Source organism: Nomascus leucogenys, chromosome 11, assembly GCF_006542625.1.
Source record: "Nomascus leucogenys isolate Asia chromosome 11, Asia_NLE_v1, whole genome shotgun sequence".
Classification (NCBI taxonomy): Eukaryota; Metazoa; Chordata; class Mammalia; order Primates; family Hylobatidae; genus Nomascus; species Nomascus leucogenys.
Genome location: NC_044391.1, coordinates 104,214,201 through 104,233,455, shown reverse-complemented (window position 1 = coordinate 104,233,455; position 19,255 = coordinate 104,214,201). Strand labels below are relative to the sequence as shown.

The 19,255-nt window shown below is 40.7% G+C and overlaps 1 protein-coding gene across 6 annotated transcripts in view; it reads left to right on the top strand.

Moving 5' to 3' along the window:
- MCCC1 (methylcrotonoyl-CoA carboxylase 1) overlaps nt 1-19,255 on the top strand; it is a 91,210-nt gene that overhangs the window by 66,931 nt on the left and 5,024 nt on the right. For all 6 annotated transcript variants that reach the window (XR_004032353.1, XM_030822873.1, XM_030822872.1 and 3 more), the window contains 4 exons: nt 2,221-2,437; nt 5,546-5,632; nt 14,066-14,115; nt 17,318-17,455. Coding sequence is in view for 5 of the 6 variants with exons in the window: in XM_030822873.1 (XP_030678733.1) it covers nt 2,221-2,437; nt 5,546-5,632; nt 14,066-14,115; nt 17,318-17,455 (492 nt within the window). In the remaining variant the exon portion in view is untranslated. The remainder of the gene's footprint in view (nt 1-2,220; nt 2,438-5,545; nt 5,633-14,065; nt 14,116-17,317; nt 17,456-19,255) is intronic.

Below are 19,255 nucleotides of genomic sequence, written 5' to 3'. Positions count from 1 at the left end.
AATAAAAGAGGATACAAACAAATGGAAGAACATTCCATGCTCATGGGTTGGAAGAATCAATATCGTGAAAATGGCCATACTGCCCAGGTAATTTATAGATTCAATGCCATCCCCATCAAGCTACCAATGACTTTCTTCACAGAATTGGAAAAAACTACTTTAAAGTTCATATGGAACCAAAAAAGAGCCCGCATCGCCAAGTCAATCCTAAGCCAAAAGAACAAAGCTGGAGACATCACGCTACCTGACTTCAAACTATACTACAAGGCTACAGTAACCCAAACAGCATGGTACTGTTACCACAACAGAGGCATAGATCAATGGAACAGAACAGAACCCTCAGAAATGATGCCGCATATCTACAACTATCTGATCTTTGACAAACCTGACAAAAACAAGAAATGGGGAAAGGATTCCCTATTTAATAAATGGTGCTGGGAAAACTGGCTAGCCATATGTAGAAAGCTGAAACTGGATCCCTTCCTTACACCTTATACAAAAATTAATTCAAGATGGATTAAAGACTTAAATGTTAGACCTAAAACCATTAAAATTCTACAAGAAAACCTAGGCAATACCATTCAGGACATAGGCGTGGGCAAGGACTTCATGTCTAAAACACCAAAAGCAATGGCAACAAAAGCCAAAATTGACAAATGGGATCTAATTAAACTAAAGAGCTTCTGCACAGCAAAAGAAACTACCATCAGAGTGAACAGGCAACCTACAGAATGGGAGAAAATTTTTGCAACCTACTCATCTGACAAAGGGCTAATATCCAGAATCTACAATGAACTCAAACAAATTGACAAGAAAAAAACAAACAACCCCATCAAAAAGTGGGCAAAGGACATGAACAGACACTTCTCAAAAGAAGACATTTATGCAGCCAAAAAACACATGAAGAAATGCTCATCATCACTGGCCATCAGAGAAATGCAAATCAAAACCACAATGAGATACCATCTCACACCAGTTAGAATGGTCATCATTAAAAAATCAGGAAACAACAGGTGCTGGAGAGGATGTGGAGAAATAGGAACACTTTTACACTGTTGGTGGGACTGTAAACTAGTTCAACCATTGTGGAAGTCAGTGTGGCGATTCCTCAGGGATCTAGAACTAGAAATACCATTTGACCCAGCCATCCCATTACTGGGTATATACCCAAAGGACTATAAATCATGCTGCTATAAAGACACATGCACACGTATGTTTATTGCGGCGCTATTCACAATAGCAAAGAGTTGGAACCAACCCAAATGTCCAACGATAGACTGGATTAAGAAAATGTGGCACATATACACCATGGAATACTATGCAGCCATAAAAAATGATGAGTTCATGTCCTTTGTAGGGACATGGATGAAACTGGAAAACATCATTCTCAGTAAACTATCACAAGGACAAAAAACCAAACACCGCATGTTCTCACCCATAGGTGGGAATTGAACAATGAGAACTCATGGACACAGGAAGGGGAACATCACACTCTGGGGACTGTTGTGGGGTGGGGGGAGGGGGGAGGGACAGCATTAGGAGATATACCTAATGCTAAATGACGAGTTAATGGGTACAGCAAATCAACATGGCACATGGATACATATGTAACAAACCTGTACATTGTGCACATGTACCCTAAAACCTAAAGTATAATAATAAAAAATAAAAAATAAAAATAAAAAAATAAAAAATTAAAATTAAAATTAAAAAAAAATTTTTGTATTGGTGTATAAAATTTGGATTTTAGTGTTGGAAGGAAGCTCTTTTGAGGTTATTTAATCCTATCCTCTCCACAGTATAGCAATCCAGCTTGTTGTTTGCAGTCTTCCTATTCTGTGGAAGTGTTCTGAGCAGCAAGTCTTCAATACCTTGCAAATGAATTTCATTTATGTTTCTTAACATATTTATTATGTTCCTAACCTGAGTCAAGTAAGTGCCTCGGTATTTCCAGCATCCTCTTTGTCATATTAAAATGTAATTTTGAGTGTCAAGTATAGATGGATATAGTAATAGTGAATGGACATAGTGATAGTGAGATGGTTTTTTGTGTTTTTTTTTCCTGAGAGTTGTCCTGTTGCCACATGGTACCTTAGTAGGTTTTTTATTTTTCCTAAGAGTTGTTCACAGTAGAAAATACTTAGATAAAAAGAGCAGATGGTTTTCTGAACATATTGTTTTCCCCACTCAGCAGGAACTGGGGCTTTGTTCTCTTCCTAGATTGTTGGACTACACACCAACATTGACTTCTTACTCAACCTGTCTGGCCACCCAGAGTTTGAAGCTGGGAACGTGCACACCGATTTCATCCCTCAACATCACAAACAGTTGTTGCTCAGTCGGAAGGCTGCAGCCAAAGAGTCTTTATGCCAGGCAGCCCTGGGTCTCATCCTCAAGGAGAAAGCCGTGACTGACACTTTTGCTCTTCAGGCACATGGTATGGAAGGCTTTTCTCTTTCCTCTGCTTGTCACATTTTGCAAATCATCATTGAACATGCTTTTCTTTCTGTATGGCACCCTTGCCTCTCTTTTCTCCTCTCAGTGACTGACACCATTCTTTGCAGACATGTTTTTTAGTATGAAGGAAAGCTCTTCACTTACCATGGATGCACCCGTAAACACTATTTAACCCGTTAACTGGAGTGTAACTAATCACCTAACATTGCAGAAATGGATCTCTTTGGCCAGGCGCGGTGGCTCACGTCTGTAATCCTAGCACTTTGGGAGGCCAGGGCAGGTGGATCATGACCATCCTGGCTAACACGGTGAAACCCCGTCTCTATTAAAAATACAAAAAATTAGGTGGGCGTGGTGGCACGTGCCTGTGATCCCAGCACTTTGGAAGGCCAGGGCGGGCAGATCATGATGTCAGGAGATCAAGACCATCCTGGCCAACATGGTGAAACCCCATCTCTACTAAAAATACAAAAAATCAGCCGGGTGTGGTGGCACGTGCCTGTAGTCCCAGCTACTCAGGAGGCCGAGACAAGAGAATCGCTTGAACCCAGGAGGCAGAGGTTGCAGTGAACCGAGATCGCACCACTGCACTTCAGCCTGGACAACAGGGTGAGACTCCATCTAAAAAAAAAAAAAAAAAAAAAAGAAATGGATCTCTTTTCAGTCAAGTGCTTGTTCTCCCCACATCCTACACTAATTTCTTATCACTTCTTTTGTTCACCACTCCTCATAGCCTTACTTTGTTTTGTCCTCTGTACCTGCAGCAACTCCCTTTGTCCCAGAGTCTCAAGACAATCTAAGACTGGAGACTTAGATTCCCTAGGGTTACCCATGACTTATTGTCGAATTACTTCTGCTTTTTCCATCCTGTGATTGAATGTCTACCTAGAGACTTCACAGTGTCATAGAATCCAAGCATAGGAAGGGCCATAGTGGGGCTCATCCTGGCTACCACACATATGCATTGCATCCCTACCCCAGCACACCCACTAAGCTGTTGCCCAACTTCTTCCTAACACCTTGGGAAACTGGAAGTTCATTACCTCATTAGGTAGCTTATAGTTTCAGTCAGTTCTCCATTAGAAAGTTCTGCCCTTAAACCAAACACCGCATGTTCTCACTCATAGGTGGGAATTGAACAATGAGATCACTTGGACACAGGGTGGGGAACATCACACACCAGGGCCTGTTGTGGGGTGGGGGGAGGGGGCAGGGATAGCATTAGGAGATATACCTAATGTAAATGACGAGTTAATGGGTGCAGCACACCAACATGGCACATGCATACATATGTAACAAACCTGCACATTGTGCACATGTACCCTAGAACTGAAAGTATTCAAAAAAAAAAAAAAGTTCTGCCCTTTAAACTGATACAGAATCTCAGGGCTCACATACTTTTTGCATTTCAGGCTAGCTCTGACTTTCGGAGCAAACAGAATTTTTAAAAATCTGATCTATTTTTCTCTTATTGGTAATTATTATATTACCCTATACAGTTTGACCATCCCAAATCCCCAAATCCAAAATGCTCCAGAATCGGAAGCTTTTTCAGCACTAACATGATGCTCAAAGGAAATGCTCATTGGAACATTTCAGATTCCAGATACTTGGATCAGGGGTACTAAGCCAGTTAAATATAATGCAAATAATCCAAAATAAAAAAAAAAAAATCTGAAATTCAAAACACTTCTGGTCCCAAGAATTTTGCATAAGAGATACTGAACCCGTATTATTATAGGATCCTATCATTAGAATCTTTAATTTCTAAATTCATTTAGATTCATTCAAGATAGCTGTATTGAAAGCTTAAAATGTAAAATGTTTTAAGTCCTGAAAACTACATCTTTAGAAGATTTGTGCTCTGTCCTCATTTTATCCTTTTACATTGAATGAAAATGCATCTAAATATGTCCCATGTGATATTCCTGAGCCTGAACTTAACATTTTTAGAATGGAGTGTTCTCTTACTGTGACCTTCCTTTTAAAAGTTTATAATTGGTACAGATATGAGGTTCAGAATAAATTGCATCAGCTTAGCTATGCTGAAGCTCCTGGATATTGTCCAATAGAGGATATACACCCAAATGCCTATAAGGGGCCAGGTGCGGTGGCTCACGCCTGTAATCCCAACACTTTGAGAGGCCCAGGGCGGATGGATCACTTAAGGTCAGGAGTTTGAGACAAGCCTGGCCAACATGGTGAAACCCCGTCTCCACTAAAAATACAAAAATTAGCTGGCTGTGGTGGCACGCACCTGTAATCCCAGCTACTCAGGAGGCTGAGGCAGGAGAATCACTTGAACCCAGGAGGTAGAGGTTGCAGTGAGCCGAGATCATGCCACTGCACTCCATCCTGGGCAATAGAACGAGACTCGTCTCAAAAAAAAAAAAAAAAGGCTACAAGGGCTGGGCCAACAACATAAAAGAGTAAAAGAGGCCAGGTGAAAGAAAAATAGTGAGTAGTAGAGACTTTGGTGACCTGGAATGAATTTGCCCCATCAAAAGGGGGTGACCGTGGTACAGTTTATGCCACTGTGGGATTAGAGTTTAGGTTGCAAATATTCAGATTCTTAAATAGAAGCTAGAATTTTTCATATGAAATTTTGTAAGATGTAAACAAAAGTATCCCTTTAAACCTAAAACAACAAGAAGAACAAAAAAAGCACATCTGAGCTGTCAGTTTAGGACTTGCGTTTTTTTTTTGTTTTTTTTTGAGACGGAGTCTCGCTCTGTTGCCCAGGCTGGAGTGCAGTGGCGTGATCTCGGCTCACTGCATGCTCCGCCCCCTGGGTTCACGCCATTCTCCTGCCTCAGCCTCCTGAATAGCTGGGACTACAGGTGCCCGTTACCATGCCTGGCTAATTTTTTTGTATTGTTAGTAGAGATGGGGTTTCACCATGTTAGCTAGGATGGTCTCGATCTCCTGACCTTGTGATCTGCCTGCCTCGGCCTCCCAAAGTGCTGGGATTACAGGCATGAGCCACCGTGCCTGGCCAGGACTTGCATTTTATGTTTTCTTTTGTAAGGTGTAAATTTCATAGGCTTGATACTCATAAGTTTGTTACTGAATTTTAAATTTTTTCTAGATCAATTCTCTCCATTTTCGTCTAGCAGTGGAAGAAGACTGAATATCTCTTATACCAGAAACGTGACTCTTAAAGATGGTAAAAACAGTAAGTAATGTTTCATTAAAAGAGAAATGTGAGTCATAGAAATGTATCACATTAATCTGAAAAAGAGGATTCCAGCCTGGCCATGATCAGTCAGTTACATTTTTTAAATGCCTAGGCTAAACATTGGAAGGAAGTATGCCAATATAATAGAGTTGATTGGCTCTGGGTAATAGAGTTGATGGTATTTGCTTTTCTTCTTTGGACTTTTTAAATATTTTGTAAATATTCTAAAAATATGTCATAAAATAAACGTGGCAAAACAGCTGAAATGAAATATGCCAGAATGTTAGAAATATGCCCAAAAAAACCTCTTTTTCCCCAATTCTTTGTACTTTTTTTTTTGCTTTGCAATTTTTCTGCAGCGAGAATGTATTACTTTTAAATAAGAAAAACAGTTTTCAAAACTGTGTCAGAGAGGGACGATTACCCACTGCTCACACAGTGTTTCAGGGGTTTCAGGTGGAAGTGGGTCACTGCAGAGCTGTAATTTATTAAGTGCCTTATCTGATGTAAGTTTTTATCTTCACAACATAAATGAGGGGGAGTCGCTGTTATACCCACGTATGGATGATGAAAGCATGGATGATAAGGCACAGAAGTGAAGTAGTTTAGTCAAGGCTAGTGAGTGGCAGAACCAGGATTCACACCCACTGTTTGTGACATTGACTCTTAGGCTGTTTCCACCACTTTTCCAGTAGAAAATTGATTTTTGATTGTAAACTAATTTGAGTTGACTCAACTTAGGGACTGATTTTCTTTAACTGAAGTCAAAAGAGGCTGATGCTTAAGCCAGAAGGCAGTTTATAAACTTTTGGCTGGAGCAGTGTAGCAGCAGGACCAGAATTCTATGATAGCTGGTCAATGTATCCCTTCTGCTGTGAGACAGTTTTCATGGGAGGCCCAATGGGCAGAGTCAGAGCTCAGAGTCCTGGCTAACCTTGAATGTGACATGTCATTGAAGTGTGACAGTTCTGTTATAAAAATATGCCTCCCAGGTAGAGCAGAATACTTTTGCCAGCTGATCACACAACCCTCTTCCTTGGACAGAGGAAAATCTTTTTTACTTCACCTCTATGAAGACACTCACCCAGTAACAAATTTTTTTTTTTTTTTTGACAGAGACTCTCGCTCTGTTGCCCAGGCAGGAGTGCAGTGGCATGATCTTAGCTCACTGCAAGCTTCACCTCCCGGGTTCATGCCATTCTCATGCCTCAGCCTCCCGAGCAGCTGAGACTACAGGCACCCACCACCACGCCTGGCTAAGTTTTTGTATTTTTAGTAGAGACAGGGTTTCACCGTTTTAGCCAGGATGGTCTTGATCTCCTGACCTCATGATCCACCCACCTCAGCCTCACAAAGTGCTGGGATTACAGGCATGAGCCACCGTGCCAGCCAGTAACAAATATTTTGTTCAATCACACAAGTTGATTGGGTTACAGCTCTTCAGTTATTTTTCAATCCTGAGTCTAGATGGTCATTATCTTAAGTGCATTGGGCATATTGTCAAGCCTTTATAACAAAAATTTGCAAACATCTTTATATAGTAGCATTCTGCAAATGGTTAACCCATCCATTTATGCTCATTTCATCCTAAAAAATACAACCCCCCAAATCTGGAAGTATCTTACTCTAGACTCCTGTATGCTAAATACAAATATCAAAAGCGGTAAAGTTTCACTGGCTTCTTCAACCTGAATTGAACAGAAGAATTACATATGTGATTGTAATTCATATAAGCCAACTGTGTACTTGGCATGGCTCTTCACTAAAGCACCAAACACCGATTTGAAGTATGTTGCATTTTTTGGAATTAAAAAAAGTTTTCATGAAAAAATAAATACATAATTGAAAAGCCAACATGATTGCTGTTCACTACACCCATTTGGCAATATTCTATGAAAATAATCCAAGTCTGTATGTAACAGCTTTCAGAAAATGTTACATAGCTAAGTCTCCAAAAAATGCTAATAAGCAATGACCACAATTAAATAGAATGCATGAAACAGGAAGCTTAAGAGACCAGGTCGGCCACAGTGGCCCACACCTGTAATCTCAGCACTTTGGGAAGCCAAGGCGGGAGGATTGCTTGAGGGCAGGAATTCGAGATCAGCCTAGGTGACATAGTGAGATCCTGTCCCTATTTATAAAATAAAAATTTTTAAAAAGGAAAAAAAAATAAGATACCAGAAGCACCGGGTGCGGTGGCTCACGCCTGTAATCCCAGTACTTTGGGAGGCCAAGGCAGGTGGATCACGAGGTCAGGAGATGGAGACCATCCTGGCTAACACAGTGAAACCCTGTCTCTACTAAAAATACAAAAAATTAGCCAGGCGTGGTGGCGGGCGCCTGTAGTCCCAGCTACTCAGGAGGCTGAGGCAGGAGAATGGCGTGAACCCGGGAGGCAGAGCTTGCAGTGAGCCGAGATTGCACCACTGCACTCCAGCCTGGGCCACAGAGCGGGACCCTGTCTCAAAAAAAAAAAAAAAAAAAATGCCAGAAGCATTTATGAGTCCAAAGCAGAAGCAACTTCTAGTGACCACAATGAGAATGACCAACTATTTTAAGTATTCAAGGCTTGCAAGCTATTCTTACTTTGCTACTAGAGGCCATGTTTCACAGAACCCTGCCCAAACTCAATGATAATAATAGCTAAGATTTATTGAGTATTTGGTATATGTCAGATACTGTATTAAACAGTTTCCAAAAGATTGTTTCATTTGCATTTTCAGAACAGGCCAATGAGATTGGTGTTATTATTAGTGTGAACTTTATAAATTACTAATCTCTCTAAGCCAAGGTCAAGGCTGAGAGAGATTAGTAATTTTCCAGAAGTCACACCAGAAGTAATTGGTGGAGTCAGGGTTTGAACCCACACTCCAGGATACATGTGCTGACCTAATACTGCAGGTGCCACACTTGATACCTTACTAAATGCATGAGAGGATGTTTAAGGTCCTCTTGTGGGTGCCAAGAGATATCTAGGGCAGGAGTTTTTTTGGTAATGTCTTTACTGTGATCTGTTGGCATTCACGCCAGTTAAATACATGTCATATTTTATAAATTCAAAGAAAATGGCTGTGGTGTAACTGGAGGCACTTTCTGATAAGAAGAGTAAAAGCCTGTTGACATGATATAGGGTGGAGAGTTTTATTCATTCATACATTCAGTACAAAGTTTTTGATAAAACATGCCAAGTGATGTGGAGAAGAGAAGGAAATGTCTTTGTCCCTGCTTGTTTTCTGTTAAGGAATTTGCCATTTGGAAGTGTGTATGTTGAGAAGCTGGAGAGCGTAATGGGCAAGAGTGTGGGCCCTGGAGTTCCTGTACTTTAGTATTTGACTTTTGTGAATATTTTTATTTTGATAATTTTTCTGAAACAACTGATAGAGAGGAAAATCACTCTTTATAAACCAGGATAAGGAGAGAATCATAGTGGGTGTTTTGTATGCAGAAGGCTAAATGTTCAGAGGAGGGAGAAATTACGCTGCCCAGGCCAACTCTTCCCAAGGACAGTGAGCCTGATGTGAATGGGCAATGGGGTTTCTGTGCTGTGGCAGGGCACCGGCAGCGTAGTGAAGGAGAAGCGTGAGCATAGAGCCACAGTGCAGGGAAAGCTGGGGGCATACATGGGGAATGTTTTTTTGTGTGTATGTTTTTTTGTTGTTTTGTTTTGACACAGAGTCTCTCATTCTGTCGCTCAGGCAGGAGTGCAGTGGTGTGATCTCGGCTCACTGCAACCTCTGCCTCCCAGGTTCAAGCGATTCTCCTGCCTCAGCCTCCCAAGTAGCTGGGACTATAGGTGTGTGCCACCACGCCCAGCTAATTTTTGTGTTTTTAGTAGAGATGGGGTTTCACCATGTTGGCCAGGCTGGTCTCGAATTCCTGACCTCAGGCGATCCGCCCAACTCGGCCTCCCAAAGTACTGGGATTACAGGTGTGAGCCACCTCCCCAGACCTAGGGAATGTTAATTGTCCCACTTTCCTATTTGGGTGGAGCATCAGGCCGTCCATGGAGGAGAATGGTAGGAAATAAGACTGAGAGGGTGAGGCCTCCATATCAGGCCAAGTATTTGGAATGGAGTCAGGACATCAGCTCTGACTATTGAGATGAGAAGCAGGAAGACCCCAGAGGACCTCCTCAGATTCAGCCAGGCCTGAGGCCGTGGGGCCCGAGGCAGGGTAGAGCAGCAGGAATGGAAGGAAGAGATGCATAGGACAGGGAAGAATTAGGCAGCTTTGTAGTAACTGTCCCTATTTATAAAATAAAAAGTTTTTAACAGGAAAAAAAAATAAGATGCCAGAAGCATTTATGAGTCTAAAGCAGAAGCAACTTCTAGTGACCTCAGTGAGAATGACCAACTATTTTAAGTATTCAAGGCCTGCAAGTTATTCTTTGCTACTAGAGGCCATGTTTCACAGAACCCAGCAGTGGAAACTGTTGCATGTGGAAAGCAAAGGAGTACGAGGCAAGGATGTTGCATGTGGAAAACAAAGGAGGATGAGGCAAGGATGACAGGTGTTAAGCCTGGATGACAAGGAGCATCGGGGTGCCAGTCAGGGAGCTCACAGGTCTGGAGGAGAAGAAGGTAGAGGGATAAGATGATTTGTTGGCCCTGCCGTGTTCATCTTAAGTTGCCAGTGGAGCATCCAGCTGATAATGATAATAATCATCAGAGGTCACCTGGAGAAGGAATGTCGGGGCTGGAAACAGATTTGAGCTGGCAGCATCAAAATGATCATTGAAGTATCAGAAGCAGACAAATTGATTTTGATCTATATACTCTACCCCACAAAACTTTAGGTTTTCATCTCCTCGGATAGTCAACCAGTTCCATACTCATGTAATCTAGGCATACTCTGGAGTCGTTGCAGGTTTGGTTCCAGACCACTGCAATAAAGTGAGGCAAAGTTTTTGGTTTCCTCGTGCATATAAAAGTTATGTTTATATTATACTTTATTGTGTGCCAATGACATTATGTCTAAATAAAAACAATGTATATACCTTAATTAGAAATGCTTTATGGCTAAAAAAAAAAAAAAATGCTAATGATTATCTAAGCCTCCAGTGAGTTGTAATCTTGTTGCTGGCAAAGGGTCTTGCCTCAATGTTAATGGCTGTGATTGATTTATAGTGGCAGTTGCTCAAGATTGGGGTGACTGTAGCAGTTTTCATAAAATAAGACACCAAGGAGGTTTGCTGCATCTGCTGACTCTTCCTTTCATGAAAGATTTCTCTGCAGCCTGCAGTGCTGTTGAGATGCAGCAATTCAGTCACATCTTCAGAAAGTCATCCATGGGTCATTAACGTCTTCTAAACTCTTGTTACAAATGTTGATAATTCGACCTCCTTCTATGAATCACAAATGTTCTTAATGGCATGTAGAAGGTTTTCAATTTACTTTGCCCAGATCCATCAGAAGACTCACAATGTATGGCAGCTATTGCCTTACAAAATATATTTCTTAATAAGACTTGAAAGTTGAAATTATGGGCCGGGCGTGGTGGCTCATGCTTGTAATCCCAGCACTTTGGGAGGCCGAGGCGGGGGGATCACGAGGTCAGGAGATCGAGACCACGGTGAAACCCCGTCTCTACTAAAAATACAAAAAAAATTAGCCGGGCGTGGTGGCGGGCGCCTGTAGTCCCAGCTACTTGGAGAGGCTGAGGCAGGAGAATGGCGTGAACCCAGGAGGTGGAGCTTGCAGTGAGCCGAGATCACGCCACTGCACTCCAGCCTGGGCGACAGAGCGAGACTCCGTCTCAAAAAAAAAAAAAAAAAAAAAAAAAAGAGAGTTGAAATTATTCCTTGATCCATGGGCTGCAGAAAGGATGTTGTGTGAGCAGACATGAAAACATTAATCTCCTTGTATATCTCCATCAGAGCCCTTGGGTGGTGACTACGTGCATTGTCATTGAGTGATAATATTTTGAAAGGAATCTTTTTATCTGAGCACTATTGAGTAGGTCTCAACAGTGGGCTTAAAATATTCAGTAAACCATGATGTAAACAGAAGTGCTGTCGTCCAGGCTTTGTTGTTTCATTTATAGGGCACAAGTAGATTTAGCATCATTCTTAAAGGCCCTAGGATTTTCAGAATGGTAAATGAGCATTTAATTCAACTTAAAGTCACTGGCTGCATTAACCCCTAGAAAGAGAGTCAGCCTGTCCTTTGAAGCTTTGAAACCAGGTATTGACTTCTCCTCTCCAGCTATGAAAGTCCTAGATGGCATCTTCCTCCAATAGAGACTGTTTTGTCTCCATTAAAAGTCTGTTGTTTTTTGTAGCCACATTTATCAATTATCTTAGCTAGATCTCCTGGATAACTTGCTGCAGCTCGTCCATCAGCACTTTCTGCTTTATCTTGAATGTCATGAACCAGCCTCTGCTAGCTTCAAATATTTTTTCTGCAGCTTCCTCACTTCTCTTGGCCTTAACTGAATTGAAGAGAGTTAAGGCCTTGCTCTGGATTGACTTTGGCTTAAGGGAATGTTGTGGCTGGTTTGATCTTCTATCCAGACCACTAAAACTTTCTCCATATCAGCAACAAGGCTGTTTCACAGTATTTATTATTATCATTATTATTATTTTAGAGATGGGGTCTTGCTTTGTTTGCTAGGGTGGTCTCAAACTCCCAGGCTCAAGCAGTCCTGCTTTGGCCTCCCAAAGTACTGGGATTACAGGCGTGAGTCACTGCTCCCAGCCCAGCTATTTCACCTTTTTATCATTCGTGTGTTTACTGGAGTAGCACTTTTAACTTCCTTCAAGAACTTTTCCTTTGCATTCACAACTTGGTGGTTTGGCACCAGAAGCCTAACTTTTGGCTTATCTCAGCTTTTGACATTCCTTCCTCACTAAACTTAATCATTTCTAGCTTTTGATTTAAGTGGGAGACATGTAACTCTTCATTTGACCACTTATAGGCCATTGTAGGATTATTAATTAGTCTAATTTCAATATTATATTGTCTCAGGGAATAGGGAGACCCATAGAGAGGGAGAGAGACGGGAATGGCTGGTCAGTAGAGCAGTAAGAACACACACAATATTGATTGAGGAAGTTCTCTATCTTACATGGGCGCAGATTGAGGCACCATAAAACAATTATAGTAGTAATATCAGAGATCACAGATGACCATCACAGATACAATAATTTAAAAGTTTTAAATATTGTAAGAATTACAAAAATGTGACATAGAGACACGAAGTGAGCACATGCTGTTGGAAAAGTATGCTTGACATGGTGTTGCCACAAACTCAATATGTAAAAAACATAGTATCTGCAGAGTGTGCAATAAAGTGAGATGTGCCTGTAACATGAATAATTTATTAGGTGTATATAGTCTTACCATTTATAAAGCATTTTCACATTTATTTAATAATTGTTACATTTTTATACCCATTTAATGGCTCAGAAAATCAAGACTCCGAGATTTAGTGAGTCAAGATGACAGAGGTGATCAGGTGGCAGATTCCATTCTGAACCAAAAACTTCTGTTTACCAATTCATTGCATTTTTTTTTTTTCTTGAAATGGAGCCTCACTCTGTCACCCATGTCACCCAGGCTGGAGTGCAGTGGTGTGATTTCGGCTCACTGCAACCTCCACCTCATGAGTTCAAGCTGTTCTCCTGCCTCAGCCTCCTGAGTAGCTAGGATTACAGGCACGTGCCACCACACTTGGCTCATTTTTGTATTTGTAGTAGAGACGGGGTTTCACCATGTTGGTCAGGCTGGTCTCAAACTCCTGACTTCGCGATCCCTGCTCCTTGGCCCCCCAAAGTGCTGGGATTACAGGCATGAGCCGCCACACCTGGCCTGCATTTTAAAAATTATAATACTGCAGCCTTTTTGTTGAGGGAAAAATATGTAAAATGTTCGACAACCTTAAAATATCTAAAACTCAAGGCTGGATGTGGTGACTCATGCCTGTAATTCCAGCACTTTGGGAGGCTCAGGCAGATGGATCACTTGAGTCCAGGAGTTCAAGACCAGGCTGGGCAATATGGTGAAACCTCATCTCTACAAAAAATAAAACAATTAGCTGGGCGTGGTGGCATGCCTGTAGTCCCAGCTACTTGGGAGGCTGAGGTGAGGGGATCACCTGACCCCAGGAGGTTAAGGCTGTGGTGAGCCGTGATTGCACCACTGCAGTCCAGCCAGGGTGACAGAGTGAGATCCTGTCTTAAATCAAAATAAAAATAAAACCCCTGAAATTCCATTTTAAAAAAGAAAAGTTTGAAATTCATCTTTATTGGTACTAGCTTGACAGATGCTTTTCTAACAAAATACTTTATTTCCAAGAAGTTCAAAGATGTTGATTTTCCTTTGAATAGTTGGTTGTCTTTAGGTTGAGAGTGAGATTCTTTATATCTCAGTTATTGAATCAATGAATGTTTTCTAATTTTTCTTCATTTTTTTCCCTTTTTCCATAAAGATGTAGCCATAGCTGTAACGTATAACCGTGATGGGTCTTATAGCATGCAGGTAAGCCTTACTGGTTTTGTTCTACAGTGCAGAGCTGAATCTGACCGCTTTTAGATTGAATAGGGTCTTCTTTCACTCTCTGATTTCGCTTAAGCCTTTGACTATTATGACTGTACTTAAGAGAATATCTTATGCTTTTATTTCAGACCCAATTTGGGGAAATTACCCCCTATACAGTTTCTGATTGTTTACTCGGGCTGTGATTCCTTTAAGAATAAAAACTTGGTAAAAAGTAAAAGCTCGAATCAGACATTCACAAGCCCCTAAAGTATGTGCATGTATTTACATCAAAAGCAGCAGTTTTCAAATTTTTTGTCTCAGGAACCCTGTACACTCTTTAAAATACCCACCAGAGCACTTTTGTTTGTGGTAATTATATCTCTTGATATTTACCATTTAGACAATTTAACTGAGAAAATATATTATTTTTTAATTGTGAAATACACATAATATAGAATTTACCATTTTAGCCATTTGCATTCAGTGCATTCAAGTTGATATGTAACCATCACCACCATCCATCTCCAGAACTTCTTTCTTCTTGTGAAACTAAAATTCTGTACTCACTGATTAAACAGTTGACACTCCGTTCCTTCTTCCCCCATCCCCTGAGAACCACGATTCTACTCTCTGTCTCTATGAATTTGGCTACTCTAGGTACCTGACATAAGTGGAATAATGTAGTATTTGTCCTTTCGTAACTGGCTTATTTCACTTGGCACAGTGTCTTCAAGGTTCTTCCATGGTGTAGCATATGTGAGAATTTCCTGTTTCTGTTTTTGTTTTTTTTTAAGGCTGAAAAATACTCTGTTGTATGTATATACCACATATTCTTTATCCATTCAGCCATTAATGAACATTCGGGTTGTTTCTAGCTTTTGGCTATTGTGAATAATGCTGCTATGAACAGGGGTGTACAAATATTTCTTTAAGACCCTGTTTTTTGTCCTTTGGGTATATATCCAGCAGTGGAATTGCTAGATCATATAAGTGATTCTGATTCTTTGAAGAACCGCCATACCGTTTTCCATTGCAGCTGTAGCAGTTTACAGACCCATCAGCAGTGCACAATGGCCACAATCTCTTCACATCCTTGCCACTACTTATTATTTTCTGGGGTTTTGTTTTTTTGTTTTATAATAGCAATACTAATGAGTGTGAGGTAGTAGCATCTCACTGTGACTTTGACTTGCATTTCCATAATGACTAATGATGTTGAGCATCTTTTCATGTACTTATCGGCCATTTGTATATCTTGTTAGAAAAATCTCTATTCGAGTCCTCTGCCAATTTCTTAATCTAGTTGTTTTGTTGTTGTTGTTGTTGTTGAGTTGTAGGATAAATTGAAAAAATTGTAAAACCTAATCACAAGTACACATTCCATGAGCCATCAGAGTGATAACATTATCACATGTTCAGTAGCCTCTGGAAGATTCCACTGTGTACTTATGAGAGAATGAGAGTATAAAAAACAAATAATATCTTAATCTTTTTTTTCTTTTTTTTTGAGAAGGAGTTATGCTCTTGTCACCCAGGCTGGAGTGCAATGGCATGATCTCGGCTCACCACAATCCCCGCCTCCCAGGTTCAAGCGATTCTCCTGCCTCAGCCTCCCAACCAACTGGGATTACAGGCATGCACCACCATGCCCGGGTATTTGTGTTTTCAGTAAAGATGGAGTTTCACCATGTTGGTCAGGCTGGCCTCGAACTCCCGACCCCAGGTGATCCACCCACCTTGGCCTCCCAAAGTGCTGGGATTATAGGCGTGAGCCACCACGCCTGGCCTTCTTAGTCTTACTATGACTTTGTGGTTGCCCTAAAAGGGTATTAGGGACCCCAAGGAACACATAGGTCATATTTTGAGAGCCTCTAGTGTAAAGTTCATGGTAATCCTCAATTAGAAGAAGACCATTACATTGGCAAAATGGAATGCTTAAATGGTTTAAAAAAAAGTGGGAATTCAATCAAATTCCTATAGTAAGGTACAACTTCAGGGAATAGAATAAACCATTTTTAGTATGAGCTAAGAGATGTCAAATCCTGCAGAACAGATTTATCAGTGATATGTATTAGACCTCCCAACACTTTGAGACACATTGATTTTCTTCCTGTGAGATTGAGAAAAAGCCATGGAAAGTCTGCCTACTTGGGTATGAGGGTTATAATTCATATTGATGCCTCTGGTTTGAGATTATTTCTTGTCCCTGTTAGCTGGTAAAGTAGATTGCCAATTTGTTCTAATCTGCTCATGGAACTACATTCACAATTTTAAAGTGTGTTTTCGTGAATCTTTAAACAAAACTGTTTTCAATCTAACCTTTATGTCCTAAGAATTCCACAAACATTCAAATGGCTGTTTTAGTAGGCTACAAAGCATAGTAAAATGTCATATTTAACTTAGGATAGATGAGAACCAATGTGTAAATATTGCAGTGTGACCTATTTCACCTTAGTCTGCGTAATATATTTGAAAAGAATAGCCATGTGACTTCCATACTAGCATTGTGGGAATCGAAATGAAGACTAGAGAGAGAAGATGTAAATGGATTTTTTACCTCAGGGAAATTTTGAAACAGAAAGGTTCCATGTCCTTTTATCAGCTTCCTTGAAACTTTGTGAACTTTGTTCTTTGGCATATGGTCTCTGAGAGTGGCAAAATTATGGCCAATCTCCAGCTAATTTATGTTCTTAAATCATAACTGAAACCCATGAATTGGGCCTATGTGTTGATAAGATAAAAGAATATCATCTAATTATGTGATTCTGGCATTTTTTTGGTGACTGACTTTGGCACAGGAAAACTAAATTTGACTTCAAATACTCAGAAATAAGTTTATATTACAAACATGTAATATATGCAAATGAATTTTAATAATTTTGCATAACTTGATTTGTATTTTTGTTTCATATTTTTAATGCTATCTTTATATGTTTACATGAACCTTTATAGCATTATGGTGCTATGGATAAGTTATATAACTTTTTTTTTCCCTTTTAATTATCTTCCTGTCATTTCTATGTAAAGTATCTTGGTTAGGAATAGGGGAAAAGTTCCATGACTTTTTAAAAAATATATATTATATATGTTTAAGACATATTTTATGTTTTAAAACTACCAATAGTGAAGAATTGATTCTGATCTTATTAATTCTGTAGTGTTGTTCATTTATTTTAAAAATCTTATTTTTCATTTTTTTCAGATTGAAGATAAAACTTTCCAAGTCCTTGGTGATCTTTACAGCGAGGGAGACTGCACTTACCTGAAATGTTCTGTTAATGGAGTTGCTAGTAAAGCGAAGCTGATTATCCTGGAAAACACTATTTACCTATTTTCCAAGGTAATGTCTCTTCTTTATAATATCCCTCCTGGGGCATGGGAGAAAACTGACCAGAGACATTTCACTGAAAGAGATTAGAAAGATCCAGCTTCCTTAGACCACTGCTGTGACCCTTTTCCCTCAGTTTCCCCCGCCTTTCTGTGTTTCTTTGCCAAATTCCTGCGCTCTCTAGTTTCCCATTCACTTCTCTCATTCACACAGATGCTCATTGATAGACACATACCCATTTTCTTCCTGAATTCTGAAACAAATCCTTGCATTTTCTTTGTCACAGCGTACCTCCCTGCTCAGTGGGCGGTGGTATCTCAGGGCTTTGATGTCTGAACACTTTTCCCCACCCACCGTCCCCCTGACAACTGGAATCCTGGTGATTTTGGAGGAGGTGACCACTGAGAGAGGAGTCTGTGGACTAGTTGTTCCTTGTGGGGAAGGTGGACAATAGGAAGGTGGATGGCATTACTCGTGGCCTGTTGACAGTCAAAGGATAGCCGAGGCAGGCTTTGCATGGTTTTGGTTAGAAGCCTGCTGCCCAGTGAGTCCTTAACCTTCTGCCTGGGCAGAAAGAGGATAATGCATTATCAAATATGCTGTGGCCTCACAGTGCTTTGTGATGAGATTCCTTTAGTAGTCTAGTAATTAAACTACCATATATGGAGTTGAGGATGATCCCACTTTGCCAGGCATTCCTTTCCGTAGCCAATTATGCTACAGTAATATGATGATAGAGGCCGTATAATGGCATGGTGAAGAATACAAGTTCTAAAATGTGAAGCTGCTTTGGTTCAAATCCTGACTTTGCCACTTAACAGCTGTGTGACCTTGGCCATTAAACTCTCTGGGCTTTAGTTCTCCTATCTATAAACAGTAATAATAACAGCAGTAACAGTAATAATAATAGGTGCAGTGGCTTGTGCCTGTTATTGGGAGGCCAAGGCAGGCAGATTGCTTGAGACCAGGAGTTTGAGACCAGTCTGGGTAACATAACCCCATCTCTACAAAAAATTTTAAACATTAGCCAGGCATGGTGGTATGTGCCTGTAATCCTAGCAACCCAGGAGGCTAATGCAGGAGGATTAATAGGCTCAGGAGTTCAAGGTTACAGTGAGCTATGATTGTGCCACTGCACTCCAGCCTGGGTGGCAGAGTGAGACCCTGCCTCTAAAAAATAATAATAATGATAGTACCTTCCTCATAGAGTTGTTGTGATGATTAATGACATAATGTATGTGTGTTAAAAACAGTTCCTAGCATACTAAGCATCTGAGAATGGGGATGCTACTGAAAATGGCTTCCAGACAGTGGCTACTTGTTGTCTACAGTGAATGCTTTATTTTTATTTTATTTTTTGAGATGGAGTCTTGCTCTGTTGCCCAGGTTGGAGTGCAGTGGTGCCATCTCGGCTCACTGCAAGCTCCACCTCCCGGGTTCACTCCACTCTACTGCCTCAGCCTCCCGAGTAGCTGGGACTGCAGGCGCCCGCCACCATGTCCGGCTAATTTTTTGTATTTTTTAGTAGAGACAGGGTTTCACCATGTTAGCCAGGATGGTTTCGATCCCCTGACCTCGTGATCCACCCACCTCGGCCTCCCAAAGTGCTGGGATTACAGGAGTGAGCCATGGCGCCCAGCCTAAATCTTTTAATATACTGTGAGGCATGTATACCATTACCCCTTTACAATGGGAAACCAAGGCTGAGAGGGGTTTAATAATTTGCTGAAGGTCATAAAGCTAGATTAGAACCCTGGTATTAATGGTGACTAATTTTTTTTTTTTTTTTTTTTTTTTGAGTCAGAGTCTCAC